Source organism: Rhinolophus hipposideros (assembly GCF_964194185.1).
Source record: "Rhinolophus hipposideros genome assembly, chromosome: 1".
NCBI lineage: Eukaryota > Metazoa > Chordata > Mammalia > Chiroptera > Rhinolophidae > Rhinolophus > Rhinolophus hipposideros.
The window spans coordinates 4,357,820-4,372,956 of NC_138047.1; the positions used below are offsets into that span (position 1 = coordinate 4,357,820).

General features: G+C 43.9%; 1 protein-coding gene across 4 annotated transcripts in view; it reads right to left on the reverse strand.

The window, feature by feature from the left end:
* The window catches only part of CAMK1D (calcium/calmodulin dependent protein kinase ID), a 425,678-nt gene that overhangs the window by 64,141 nt on the left and 346,400 nt on the right, over positions 1-15,137 (reverse strand). For all 4 annotated transcript variants that reach the window (XM_081055871.1, XM_081055868.1, XM_081055869.1 and 1 more), the window contains 2 exons: positions 11,309-11,447; positions 5,224-5,350 (listed from right to left, as the gene is read on the reverse strand). In XM_081055871.1, the coding sequence (XP_080911997.1) occupies positions 5,224-5,350; positions 11,309-11,447 (266 nt within the window). The remainder of the gene's footprint in view (positions 1-5,223; positions 5,351-11,308; positions 11,448-15,137) is intronic.

Genomic DNA, 15,137 nt, shown 5'->3' on the forward strand with positions numbered 1-15,137 from the left:
ATTTCAAAGAGGATCTAATACCAATCCTGCTCAAACTCTTCCAAAAAATTGAAGAAGAGTCAGTACTCCCTAACTCATTTTATGAGGCCAACATTACCCTGATACCAAAACCTGGTAAGGACAACACAAGAAAAGAAAACTACAGACCTACATCTCTGATGAATACTGATGCAAAAATCCTAAACCAAAGTTTAGCAAATCGAATACAACAATGCATTAAAAAGATTATTCATTACGGCCAAGTAGGGTTCATCCCCAGGGCACAAGGATGGATCGACATCTGCAAATCCATCAATGTGATACATCACATAAACAAAATAAAGGACAAAAATCATATGATTACATCAATTGATGCAGAAAAAGAATTTGACAAGATACAACATCCATTTCTGTTTAAAACCCTTATGAAATAGGTATAGAGGGAAAATACCTTAACATATAAAGGCCCTCTATGAAAAGCCCTCAGCTAATCTCATAATTAATGGTGAAAAACTGAAGCCCTTTGCTCTTTCTTCAGGAACACGACAGGGCCGCCCCTATCACCTCTGCTTTTCAACATAGTATTGGAAGTACTTGTCAGAGCCATTAGGCAAGAGAAAGAAATAAAAGGCATCCAAATTTGGAATGAAGAAGTTAAAATATCACTCTTTGCAGATGACATGATGCTATACATAGAAAACCCTAAAGACTCCACCAAAAAGCTGTTAGAAACAATCAACAAATACAGTCAAGTTGCTGGCTACAAAATCAACATACAAAAGTCCATTGCATTCCTATATACTAACAATGAAATCTCAGAAAAAGAAATAGAAAAAAAAATTCCCTTTGCAATTGCAGCAAAAAGAATAAAATACCTAGGAATAAACTTAACCAAGGATGTGAAGGATTTATATGCTGAAAACTATAAGACATTTTTGAAAGAATTTGAAGAAGACATAAAGAAATGGAAAGACATTCCATGCTCATGGATTGGAAGAATCAACATAGTTAAAATGGCCATATTACCCAAAGCCATATACAGATTTAATGCAATCCCCATCAAAATCTCAATGGCATTTTTTAAAGAAATAGAACAAAAATCATCAGATTTGTTTGGAACCACAAAGGACCCCGAATAGCCAAAGCAATCTTAAGGAAAAAGAACAATACTGGAGGTATCGCACTCCCTGACTTTAGCTGTACTACAGAGCTACAATAATCAAAACAGCATGGTATTGGCAGAAAAACGGACACACAGACCAATGGAATAGAATTGAGAACCCAGAAATAAAACCACATAAATATGGACAGATAATTTTTGACAAAGAAGCTAAAAACAAACAATGGAGAAAAGACAGGCTCTTCAATAAATGGTGCTGGGAGAGAACTGAATACCCACGTGCAAAAGAATGAAACTGGACTGCTATCTGTCACCATGTACCAAAATTAATTCAAAATGGATCAAAGACTGAAGCATAAGACCTGACACAATAAATCACATAGAAGAAAACAAAGGTACTAAACTTATGGACCTTGGGTTCAAAGAGCATTTTATGAATTTGACTCCAAAGGCAATGGAAGTAAAAGCTAAAATAAACAAATGGGACTATATGAAACTTAAAAGCTTCTGCACAGCAACAGAAACCATTGACAAAATAAAGAGGCAACCAAATGAGTGGGAGAAGATTTTTGTAAACAGTGCCTCCGATGAGGGGCTAATATCCAAAATAAACAAGAAACTCAAGAAGCTTAACAAAAAACCAAACAACCCAATTGAAAAATGGGCAGAGGACCTGAAGAGACATTTCTCCAAAGAGGACATACAAATGGCAAATAGACATATGAAAAAATGCTCAACATCACTAATCATCAGAGAAATGCAAATAAAAACCACAATGAGATATCACCTCACCCCAGTCAGAGTGGCTATCATCAACAAGACAAATAGCAACAAGTGTTGGAGAGGCTGTGGAGAAAAAGGAACCCTCATACACTGTTGGTGGGAATGCAGACTGGTGCAGCCGCTATGGAAGGCAGTGTGGAGGTTCCTCAAAAAATTACGAACAGAATTACCATATGACCCAGTAATCTCTCTCCTGGGTATCTACCCAAAGAATTTGAAAACATTTATACATAAAGACACATGTGCTCTAATGTTCATTGCAGCTTTATTTACGGTGGCCAAGACATGGAAACAACCAAAATGTCCTTCGATAGATGAATGGATAAAGAAGTTGTGGTACATATACACAATGGAATACTATTCGGCGCTAAGGATAGATGATATAGGAGCATTTGTGACAACATGGATGGATCTTGAGAGTATAATTCTAAGTGAAATAAGTCAGACAGAAAAAGCAGAGAACCCTATGATTTCACTGATATGTGGTATATAAACCAAAAACAACAAAAGAAAAAGACAAACAAATGAGAAACAAAAACTCATAGACACAGACAATAGTTTAGTGGTTACTAGAGGGTAAGGAGGGTGGGGGGAGGGAGATGAGAGTAAGGGGAATTAAATATATGGTGATGGAAGGAGAACTGACTCTGTGTGGTGAACACACAATGGGATTTATAGATGATGTAATACAGACTTGTACACCTGAAATATGTAATTTCATTAACAATTGTCACCCCAATAAGTAAAAAAATAAATTAATAAAAGGTTTAAAGAAAAAAAGGCAATCAAAAAGGGGGTTACATGTAAGCTGGGCTTTGATGGCTGAATAGGAGTTTGCAATGTAGACTGTAGGGGAGGAAACACAGACCACCACCCGAGCTATGTCTATGTAGATGTAAGATCCCAAGATGGCTCCTTCCTGCTTCTAAAGTCTTCCAAGAGTCTCAGTGCCCAAGACACATGAACAAACAGAATTTCTATATTCCCACAGTCCTTCTTTCCCTCTCCCCACTCATAGGAAACTCAGTATCTGACAACAGGATTACCCAATGGCTCCACTGGCCGCTACTTAGGGTAGTGAGAGCAAGGGCCACCTCTAAACATTTTTCCCAGTTCCCAGACTCATTAGCATCTAACATCTAAACATAACCAGATCCCTAAATGGCAGCCACTTAAAAACCCAGAGAAACTGCCATTTTGTGCGCTCTGCCAAGGCACAAAGAAGTAAAAATCAATTTAGAAAGTGCTAGAGCTTTCCAACATTAGAGCCAAGTATGAGAAGAGTGTGATGCGTATGTAAATATGGACATTCTTTGTCAGCACATTACATCGCAGCCTGAGAGCGGGTTTCCTTCTGAAGCAGGACACTGTTCGGCCACCGCGCCCTCCTACTCTTCTTAGCCCGGGGTGGCCTGGGCACTAGACTGCTACAAAAGCAGAGCCACCCCAGCAAAAACATCGGACACCACAACCTCATAGGTCTTCTCATTTTCTAATGTCGGTGGCTAGAACAGGCTTTCTCTTGCCCATCTTTTAAAAGAAATGAGAATAAGCTTGTCCCTTTGTTTTGATGTGTCGCTTGCCTAATGGTTGGGACTGAGCTGGAGACACTGCACACGTACCCCCTTCACATGCTCACATCTCCGCCCACCCCCGACCCCCACCCACCAGGCACACACATGCATCCACACGTGTGTCCCAGCCCTGATGCTAAGTGTGCCTGACGGGGTCCAGCCTATTCCCACAACCACCACTTTGCTCTCCCAGAACGGAGATTGCTCACATGCCCTTATCCCCATCAAGGCTGCGCTGCCTCTGAAACATCATCAGAACAATCTCTCCTTCTCTGTCTGGAGCATGCACACAACCCAGGGACACAATCCCCTCCGGCGCAGATCACATCCTCATACCCTGCCACATCTGCACCAGCTTTATCTCCTCCGTTTAAACCTCCTTTTCTCTCATGCTATTCTGTATTTCCCGCAGCCTGCTCTTCCCTCCTCTCCTTTGAGTTCCTTAGAAATGAAACAGCTGTGACAGAACACCCATTATTATCCACACACTTGAAAGGCTGTGAAGAGCTTCACAGGTCACTTGGAGTTTCCCACAATGCTCTGGGCCCCCAGGCCCATGTAGTGTGTGTCCTACTTTCTTCAACCAGCCGGGGAAGACAGCCAAATTGTACCCAAAGACAAACAAGGATGATAACACTCCCCCTTCTCTTCCAGGGCAGGCTTCCTGTTTCCACTAAGAAAGGCCATCATGGTTTGTATGATGAGAATTCAGCCTTGGTGTCCATTTCCTAAAACTTTTCCAAGCTCAGTTTTAACCCTGTTCCCAGACATTCCTAGCCTCGACCCTCCCCCCAGGCTTTTTCCCACTTAGGGCTTTTGTACAAGCGATGCCTCTACCTGGAACCCTCTAGCTTTCCCCCTGTCCCCTGAACCCAGGCCCCATCCCTCTGCGCCCCTTGTTACTCTAGCACATGCCCCCATTTTCTTTTATTTGTACCACTTACCATGATCTCAAACAACACTTTCATTGATTTGTTTCTTTGTTTATTGTTTGTCTCTCGCAACTAAAATGTAAGCTCCACGAGGGAAGGTGCCCTGTCTGTCTCATTCACTGCTGTCACCCCAGTGCCTGAAACAGCATTGGGCACATAGTAGGCACTTTAATACACAGTTGATGAATGAATGAATATATTCGTGTAATTAAAAGTCTCAAAAACTTCACAAACACTTCAGGCAGCCCTTCTCCAGGTCCCAGAAGACAGAAGATGAATCTCAGCATCTACATATCGGGATCTGTCAGTAGCCTTCTCTGCCTTCTGTCTGGTTAGTACAAAAAAATATGGGTTTCTGACTTTAGGGAAAACTCTCGTTCTTGGCTTCTCCAGTACATATCAGGATTGGCTAATTCAAGAGAGTGACTTTGTCAAGGTTTGAACCAGAGTCTTCCCGCCAACATTTTCTTTCTGGCTGCTTCTATCTCCACATACTGAATGTCCTATCTCTGTCTGCACCTCATGGTCACCTCAGCGCCTCACTGTAAACCACCTGAAAAAATATACATGCAATGTTTCTGGTGTTAGAACCCAGGAATTCACCCAAATCAACTCCCCGCCTTTAGTCAGGCCAACACTAAAATCAAACAGGATTCCTACCCAACTCTTAGAAGCTTTCAAGGGAAATAATTTCCCTTCTAACTCGCCCCAGTGTCTCTCAGTTTTTTCATTCTTCCCTCAAGGGAAACGAAGGCAGTTGTGAACATGTGCCAGGTCAAAGGCTTAAGGAGCCCGATGAAGCTGACACGCAGGGACACACACACACCGTCCTTACCGACATAGCCAGGAGTCCCACAGGCTGTGGACATCACATCCCCTTTACCCTCCATTTTGGACAATCCAAAGTCACTGATCATTATTTTGGATTCCTCATCTTGACTGTAGTACAACAGGTTTTCGGGCTAGGAAGAAAAAATTAAAAAGATTTGCAAACTATGTTTACAGCTGGTTAATTGTGGCAAACTCACCAAACCACAGAAATCTACCCACTACTCAAGAATATACTTGACCTTTAGACAAAGCAAACACATTAAGAAAAGCAGTGTTTAATAAAGCTCCATAGGGGGCCCTGCACAGCAGAGGGCACTTACTGTTGTTAGTCCCTTTCCCATTATCAGTATTTTGTCTACTTAAAAAAAAAAATTAACCATATTTGGAGGCAATCGAGTGTCAACTATAATATAAACGGAGCCACTTTAAAATGGAGCGGGAGTTGCCATGTCAGAGGAACGACCCTTTTTGTGTTCTTGCGTGTTTTATACCTCAAACCTTGGAATGTTACAAACAGGGCAAAACAACCTTTGGACTGGGCTTAGGGCAACATCGTTTCCTAATAATAATAATAATAATAATAATAATAATAATAATAATAATAACTGTTCACAAAAGTAACAAGAAAGCGGTTATATGATGACTGGACTGATTACTACTGGATTAAAAATTAAAAACATTATTTAGAATTAACATCATTATGTTACCTGCACTGATAAAAATGCCTTCCTTCTATGGATGTAATTGTTCCCTTTCCCTTTCTCGTAAATACCCACTGCCTTTGTCTCCTAATCGGAACATTATTGGGGCTTCTGCCTGACTGAACGATACCCCAATAGTCAGCTATTCTTGTTGGTCTGAAACGGTTGTTGCCTCTCACTTTGAAAGGTCTTTTTATTTTTAGGTGAGCACTAGAAAGATGGTACCTCTCGGACTTGTTGATTCATTTCTTGGGTTAGGGAGAAGGGGAGTCCCAGAAATAACATTACTTTTGCAGGTGCTGTTTCCTTCCTTTTTTCTGACCCTCGTTAGCAGCTTTCTCTACTCCAAAGGCCTGTCCCTCTGCCCTCAGTCACACCGCCTGTAATTCCTGCCCACACTTTCCCCTCTCCTGAGCCCGCTGACACCTGCTCGCCCTGCTTCCTGGGAAGCACCCGATGTCATCAGGGAATGAATCGGAGTTGGAAGATCCAGCATCTTCCAGCCACGTATCCTTAAGGATCGAGTTTCTGTTTGCCTTGCTGTAAAACATGAATTGCGATGGCTCCTCTTCTGCCTCCCTGGACAGAATGGGGCAGGGCTCAGGCAGCAGTAAGGCCCCTCACCTAGCCCAGGTCTGGCCACTGGTCACTCTCCGGGACAGCTCTGCACAGCAGCGCCCCTGTACCCGAGGGGCTGAGGAGCACACAGTGAAGCTCCATTGTTACAGTCTTTTATGTAAAACTGGAGACTCTCACTGTTTCCCACAGAGAATGGGGCAGGGCTTATGCAGCCCGAGGGAGGAGTCACAGCCTCAGAGCTGCCCCTGCACCATCAAGTCGAGAACCTGAACACAGACACATGCACATTTTTTCTTAAATCTGTTTTTGAAGAGTTGCTTAATTAATGATGCTGTCACTGAGGGAGAGAAAGTCGAGGACTGACGCCTCTGCTGTCGGCGTTCCCCCACCAAGAGAATTCTGAAGAGTGACCAAGTGAAAAGTGAGCCTCTTGTTTACACCAAACTTTACAGGAAATGCAACAGGAAGAAGAATCCGAATTGCGGAGCTCATTTGCCGGCACCATTTTCTGTCTGGCTCTCGTCCTGACCCCAAGAGCTAAGCAATCTTCTGTCTTGTCAGTGCCTTATGGTGAATCTTTGGTGCCTAAGCATGGCATTTTAGGAACTATTTCTATGCAGAGTGACTAGACGTGTTTAGAAAAGAGGTTCTGGGTCTAGCTGTGGAGCAGAATCAGCTGTGAGGGAACTGTCTGTAGATGTTGTTCTCCAGTAGACTTGGGCCTGGGGGCAGGCCTTTGGGTGTTAGAACTCCAAGGGGGTTCTGAGGTGCAGCCACCACTGCAGAGAAACTGTGAGAAGTGACCCGGACGCCCTCAGAGAAGTCTTCTCCTCGGCTAGACCGTGACCTTGGCTTTCTGTGCCCTCTTGCCCTTGCCGGGCCTGCAGAGCCCAGTCTTTGCAAGAATCCTGCTAAGTCAGGTTAGAGAGAATTATTCTGGTTCTCTGGTCAGGCTCTTCACTCCCCACCTTTGATGTTGTTAAAAAATATTCAGACACTTGTTACAGACAGTGATGAAAACTTCATTCAGGGGGAGTACTAAAACAGGGTTTGCAGTCGGGGGAGACCTGACTCAACTCTGAACACGGCAAGGACAGAGGAAGGTTATAGGCACAGCACGGGGTGGGGGGGGGTGGGGGAAGGGGGAGGGTGTCAGTGGGTGGAAAATGACTAAGGGGGTATCAAGGCTAAGGGACATTCTGGATATACTAACTTGACAGGAGTTTTGCGGAAGGCAGGTCAGGGTGATTAGATATCCATATAATCACGGGAGTTTTGCGGGAGGTTGGGGGACAAGGAATCTGATAAACTAAGTCAGCAGGGCTCTCGCTAAGATGGGACTAAGTGGGCAGTCAGTAGACTCAGGACAAGCCAAAGGTCAGTCGGAAAGAAGGTTGAGGGGGCCCAAGTCACGTTTGGTCAGTCTCCTCTGTCTGTCAATGTCTCAGTCCTCGGCCTGCCTTTAGCAAGAAGCCCCTACCCTTACCCTCTCCTCTTACTAACTTTCCATCCATGACCCCTCACTCTTCTCAGTGGCTATAAATCCCCAGTGTCCTTGCTGAAGTGGGAGTTGAACTTGATTGTCCCCGCTGTTGCAATACCCCTCTTGCAGCCGTCTGGAATAAGGTCTTCCTTCCGATTTTAACAAAGGTCAGAATTATTTTTCTTTAACAGAACCCAAAGGGGAGGGGGTGAGGGAACCCACTATCCGTCACAAATAACACAAAAAGGAATGGCATTTAACAGTCACTATGACATTAATTCTGTGGACGAAGCATAAGATCAAAAGAAAATCAATGTATGCTTGAGGATGTTTTCAATGAGTTTTAAGAGGATCAAATGGGCCAATCAATTGAAATACGAATAATGCTTAGAAAGTGGGGGAGGGGGAGGATCTAACCAAAAAGCGCATGTGGCTCTTGTTTTCTCGGAATGTTTCCGGGCTGCCCTTTGATGAACAGTAAGGATCGCGGTGGGTGCGGAGAGAGGCCTTTTTGTTTAAGCTTCTGATTTTTAGTCTTGCTTGTCCCAGTGTTTGCACATCTGTAAAGCCAGTGATCTCATGATCCTGAACCAGGCTTTGTCCAGGCAAGAGATTGCCAAAGGGCCCCTGATCCCTTCGTACACATTCCTCCTACAGGAGACTTACCCGGTCAATAAAGCGCTCTTTTGAAGAACAATTACCCCTAAAGAGGGTTTGGTGGACTGGTCATTCACAGTTTAGACCAATACTTTTAATTGCCTCAAGACTAGTAAAGAAGGCAGGGTTTTTGTTTGCGGGGGGGGGGGGGGGGGGGCTGGGGGGGGAGCGGCAGGGAGGAAAGTGGAGAGAGGGCAGGCTCAGGGAGGTCAGGATGGAGGCCCCAGGTGGAAATAGGAGGCCTGTGGGAGTGGGGCAGGGGATCTTGCAATTCTGCCTGGGGTCCTAGGAGGCCCAGGACTCACCTGGAAAATCGACTTTCTGTATTTATGTCACTTTTACAAGACAATGGGTGGCCAATACCTGAGTTGAAATGTCAATCCCTACCCTTTAATAGTCCCATAACAAGCCTGTAAAAGATGTCAATCAACATTTCCCATAAAGGTCATGTTGTCATAATCACCCCAATCCAGTGATTCTCAACTGGGGGCAGTTGCGCCCCCCAGAGGGCAGTCGGCGATGCCTACAGGCATTTTTGGTTGGCCCAACGCTAGGAGTGGTACTGGCATCTGGTGGGTGGAGGCCAGGGGTGCTGCTAAACTTCCTACAATGCACAGGACAGTCCCCCACAAAGACTGACCCAGCCCAAGGGGCACTCGTGCCCGGCGGAGAAGCCGTACTCTGATCTCAGGCAGTAGTGGACATTTCCTGTCTCAATCCCTTGTTTTGAAAAAAGGACCACTGATTGGCTCTAGTAGCTTCCTGGGGCAATAAGACACAAGAATACCTTCCTGGAGGAAGAAGGAAGTATATTTACATGTGGGGGTGGGACAGTATCCCAGATTGTGCCCTCATTTTAAATGAACACAACTATGTTCTCCATTGCTCAGGCCTAGCTCATACAGTTTGTTTTCATTTTCTTTGATGTTTATGAAAATTGAGTATCAACTTCCTCCACATAGATCAAACTCCTTTGTGCCTCTGAAAAGAGATCACAGAAAGGTCCTAAAACGGCAATGTTCTTTCCACAACTACAAGCCTGGTGGGTGATTTTAAAGCTCCACAGGCTGGGATCTGCACGTATTTCTCCCAAAGCGTTACATGGGGGTAGAAAACAGTATCTCCCGTCCAGCCAATCAGCACTCCTACAGGGGAAACAAACATTGGGCCTCTAGGAAATGGTTTATCTGCTTAGAAATGATTTCTAATAAGGATAACCAGCCCACCACATCACATCTCTGTTTAGCACACTAACTTGTTTCGAGAGAGCTGCCTGCTGTGCGCTGGAATCACACAAGTGGCATCAGGGAGGGCACAAGAGAGCAGAGAAGGCACCGCTGCCTGTGCCAGGCAGGTTGGCTTAGCCTCACCCCGCCCTCGGAAGGACCTCCAGGCCTGAAAACTAGCTAAGTGTGCTCACAGCCCCTTTCATCTGTCAAGGAGCCAGCAAAGGACAAAGGCTAAGGACTTGATCAACATTCCCAAATCCTCTCGTCCAGCAGTTCTCCAGGAGTGGTTCCCAGGCCAATACCGGCATCATTTGCAAACCCTTGAGAAATGCAAGTTCCCGGGCCCCCTGCAGACCTACAGAATCAGAACATCTCGGGTGGGGACAACCATCTGTTTGTACGAGTCCTCCAGACAATTCTGATGTAGGCTAACATTTGGGAGCCACTGCCCTTGTCAATGGAAACTGATAACATAGAGAGAATGAGAGAAACCTTTACAGTGAACCCTTATTAAAAGAAAGCTACACCATCTCATACCTTGACTCCCACATAATGGGAAGATGCTGAAATTCCATTTTCACTAATGTTTAGGGTTTATTCTTTAAATGGATTTAGACTCCCCGTAGTCGTGCATAGCGTGGCTTCAGTACAATATAATCCCTGTGTTTATGATACAAGTAGAGGGTACGTGTGCTGGGGTGGAATTTCTACCTTGACTGGTGCAGTGAGCTCTGGGGCTGGACCTGTGACTGCGGTAGAATGAAGCCACGTTACAGCTTTGGGTTAGCAATGCTCATTGTGTTATTCCTCAAATTGGTATGTCTGAAACCTAAATAGACCCAGAGGGAAATGTATTGCCAAGGGGCCCACATACAGCCCAGATCCTTCAGTGCTACTGGGTGAAGGGTCAGGATGCCAAAACCTCACGAGGAAAGGTAAGAAAGAAACCTCCAGGACATTGGAGAAAGTTGTAATTGCAGCTCATTAGTCCTGATAATCTTCCATTTCCCTTCTCTCTTATTTCATGCCCTCTACCCACTTGCTCCCTTTCTTTCATAAAATGTGTTATGCTGAAACAGGGTTAGAATTGGGAGAGGACTGAAGAATTGCACTGGGAGAAGGGTGTTGGGGACCTGTACGTCTTGAACAAAATTACCTTTTAGACAGGCTTGAATCAATACATAACCTACCTCTTGGTGGCCCCTTGGCAGCTAATGGTTATAAAATAACCAGAGAATGGCCCGCCCCACTGATCTGCGTCTTCTTTCAAGCTACGTCTGGGTCCCAAAGGCCCTGACGATTAACAGGACACCAATGCCCACTTATTCCACCCATGTCTACATCAAGGCAACCCCACCCCTCCTCTGGAGCCAGTCCTCTTGGAGAGGTGCATTGTGGGTTGGAGAGCAGCCGGAGGATGTTGCTAAGCGACGGCCTCACCTTGAGGTCCCTATGGACGATGCCCATTCTATGGAGATAGTAGACAGCGTCCAAGACCTGGCGGATCAGAGTGCTGGCGTCTTTCTCTGTGTAAAATCCTTTCTCCACGATCCGATCAAACAGCTCTCCACCAGATACACTGTTGACAAAAAAAAAAACACGAAAAAATTAGAAGTCTGAGAGGATCTATTGAATCATTCAGGGAAAACCGTCAATCAGAGCTTTCAACATGATAAAAGACCCAAATTTTATTTCAAAAACGAAATCATTTTCAAAGTCAGATTTTGCCCCACCTATTCCCAAGAAGCTGACACCTGCGAGGTGTTTCTACTTCACTGTGGTACAAATTTCCAGACTAAAATAAAGGGAATAAAAATAAGCCAGGACCCACGGACTATCCAGGCTTGACAAGCCTCTCCTGGCCTCTGCCTCACGTTGCTGAGACAATGTAAAGTCCTACAACCTTCCAGAAGCATCATCAGATATAGAGAGACGCTGCAGGACATGATTTCTCCTTTGTACAAGAGAGTATCTTTAAAGAACCCGGGGTTTGGGGAGCTGTGGGCAAAGCACCGAGCAGCCAACAGGAAGTCTGGGGTTTTGACTGAGTTCTGCATCTCCTATGTGTGTGTAAGCTGAGTGTGTGAGCAGCCCTGGAGTCTTTGAACTTCCATCTTTTATCTGTAAAACGAGGGAGTTAATCTAGTCAACCACGTCAAACAGAGGGTAGGGGGAGACCCTCGGAGGCAGCAGAACCTGAAAGCCACATGATTTACAAAAAACAAAAGAAAAATGACACTCTGCCACATTGCATTGCTTTGGTTTTTGGTGACAATATTTAATTTTAATTTTCTCTGAATTTAAAAATGCATTAAATTTTTATTTATTTATTTATTGCAAAGAGGCTTCGGCAAAAAAAAGGCTTTTTTGGCAAAGGTCAAAAAGCCCTGGTGAACAACCTCTACAGACCCTTTCATTTTGATATTCAATGCTGTTCTGAGTTTAACAGTGACAGTACTGCACAATTCTGAACGGAAACAACTAACACCTCAGCTTCCCGATTCTTAGAACATACACTTCCTTAAGAAAACAGTGCTTCTGTCAAATAATTAAGCCATCTTGGAAATTAGCTTCAAGGGATATGTTAAAACTATTTTTTTCTATAAAAAAGAAACAAATTTTCCAAAAACAAAACGAAAAAGAGATTTATTTGAAATATTAAAAGCATAAAACAGTTTCATAAACAACTTTTACAGCTTTAACAGAGTAAAAGGCACGCCCTGGCAGAAAACACACACACACACAGACACACACACACACATACACTTACACACACATACACACACCACACACACAGAGCTATGACTTATTTTCTGCAAGTCATGGCAATTAATGTGCAATAACTGAACCTCTGATGCTTCTTTTTAAAAAACCAATAAAGAAAACACAACTGCAGCTATAAAAGGCCTCTGTGTTACCTATAGTTATTCCAAGGGATACAGTGCTTGGATAATGTCTTGTTTCCAAAGCAAACTGAGCAATCTAGATAAGAAAGGAAAGACGCTCAGGAGAAATAAAAAGCAATTCAAAGAGGAAAAAGAAACTGAAACCATTTTAACGACCAAGTCATCTAAATGATCCCTGTAGGTAAACCCAAATCCCCAAACATCCCCTCTCAGCAACTGACACCAAGACCTCGCCATTCTTCATTTTTCTAGAGCCTTCTTCCAATGAATTTCAATGTCTGAAACTTTGCAGAGCTTGAGGATTTAGGACAGATGTACAGCTGCCAGGGGCAGGGGGACGTGGGGGCCTTCACTTGACTTGGTCATTTATTCTACCTTATTCTACCACTCCTTCAACATTTACTGGGGGCCAGTTCCGGGCCAGCTACTGTGCACTGCACGGCCGGTGTCAGTCATGCAGCACTAGTTAGAAGGAGGAAATGCTGTTTTGATTGTGCCCCTCATCATCCTCGGCCATCAACCTATCTTCCAACATTGCCTCGCATTACTAGTAGTGTTCCAGTGCCTTCTTACCAGGGGTTGGCCTGCTACTCATGTCCTCTGCTCGGTGAGCTGCTGGAGGACCTCAGGCAAGGGTGCTTACCCCTCCCCAGCCCCACTCCACCTCCCACCACTCCAGTACCCCGCACGACCCAAACTTTGCCAGACCCTCTCCTTCCCTCAAAACTGCTCTTTCCTGCTTCCCATTCTCTCAAAGTCCTCTTTTCGGCTCTGTGATCTATACGGTGGTAGTTGATTCTATTGAATCGAAGCACCAGAGCTGAAGTGTACAACACTGCTGTAGTACATATTGTCAGAGTCCAAATTCTCAGCACATTGAATATCTCTCTTCTTAAATTTCAAATTGTACCAGGGCTGTATTTTCCTGAACAGTGCTCAGAATGAATTTGGTTTCCTTAGAAACCAAGGCACAGGGGAAATGTTTAAAAACTTGCCAATAAAAAAAACGTAACACTACTAATAAAAATATCTCAGATTTGCAAATCACTTCATGCTTTTCAAAAATCTTCTTAAGTGCACATTTCAAAGGCCTGGATGTTTATATGCACTCACCCCACCCCACCACCACATTCCTATGTGGAAACCCTAATTCTTAATGTGATGATATTTGCCGGTGGGGCCTTTGGGAGGTGACTAGATTTAGATGAGGCCATAATGGTGGGGCCCCCCTGATGGGATCAGTGCCCTCATATGCAGAGGAAGATGGACCAACCAGGCTCTCTCTGTACTACGTGAGGACTCAGTGAGAAGGCGACTGCTTGCCAGCCAGGAAGAGAGCCCTTAACAGGAATCAAATCTACTGGCACCTTGATCTTGGCCTTCCCAGACTTCAGAAATGTGACAAATACATTTCCATTGTTTAAGGCACCCCGTCTCTGGCATTTTGTTATAGCAGCCTAAGCTAAGATACCTACTCATTTTTAAAACCACTTATGAATAACCAAAATCCCAGAATCACTAATGAGGAAATAAGTTTTGAATCGTGGCAATGGGTGTGTCTCACTTTCAGGCCTGCAGACCATGGTTAGGTTGGGTGGTTGGCTGCTGATCTGACACGTTGCCCTCTTGAGTCAATATCCTCCTATGGCAAACTTCCTATGTGCACAGTTTCCCAATTAAATAATTCAAAGCATCAGGATGCAGTTAGAAGCATCGGAGGTCCAGTGACTGGGGAAAAGAAGTAGAACCATAATAGTAGATCAAGAAATCAAATGATTAGGGAGAGAGACTACTGGGAGAGAGACTTAGCTGTGGGGGGTGCAGATATGGAAAGATAAAAGATTAAAGGAGAAGACTGAAAGATGGTTCAAAAATTCTGTTCTTTGCAATTCAAACTTTGACATTGATTTAGAACAATCTGTCTTTGCCTGGAAGCTGGGTTGCTCGGTCTCTGATCACCCTTGCCTATTACAGAGTACTGCTATCATAGAGTATGAGAAGTTTAAATATGCAAATGTGAAATAGTTTGATGTAATAATATCAGTAAAATTTCAGCTTACTTGAAAAATTTTAAGTAATGCAAATCCTTTCAAATTCAAAAATAATTGTCAAGAAGCATAATTTCAAAGTTACCGGATCGAGTAAGCTGTAAGCTCTGATTCCACTATGGTATTCTATAATGCAATATAACTTGTCAGTATATCATGCATACTGTCAGTACTGGGCAAACCCCACTGTTCTCTGCATGCACTTGAACTTCCCCATCTAATTTTGATAGATATTATCCTCTTATTTTAAAAATTTAATGCCAATTTTTATAACTTAAAATGCTTTATGCCTTATAACAATATCATACACACTAA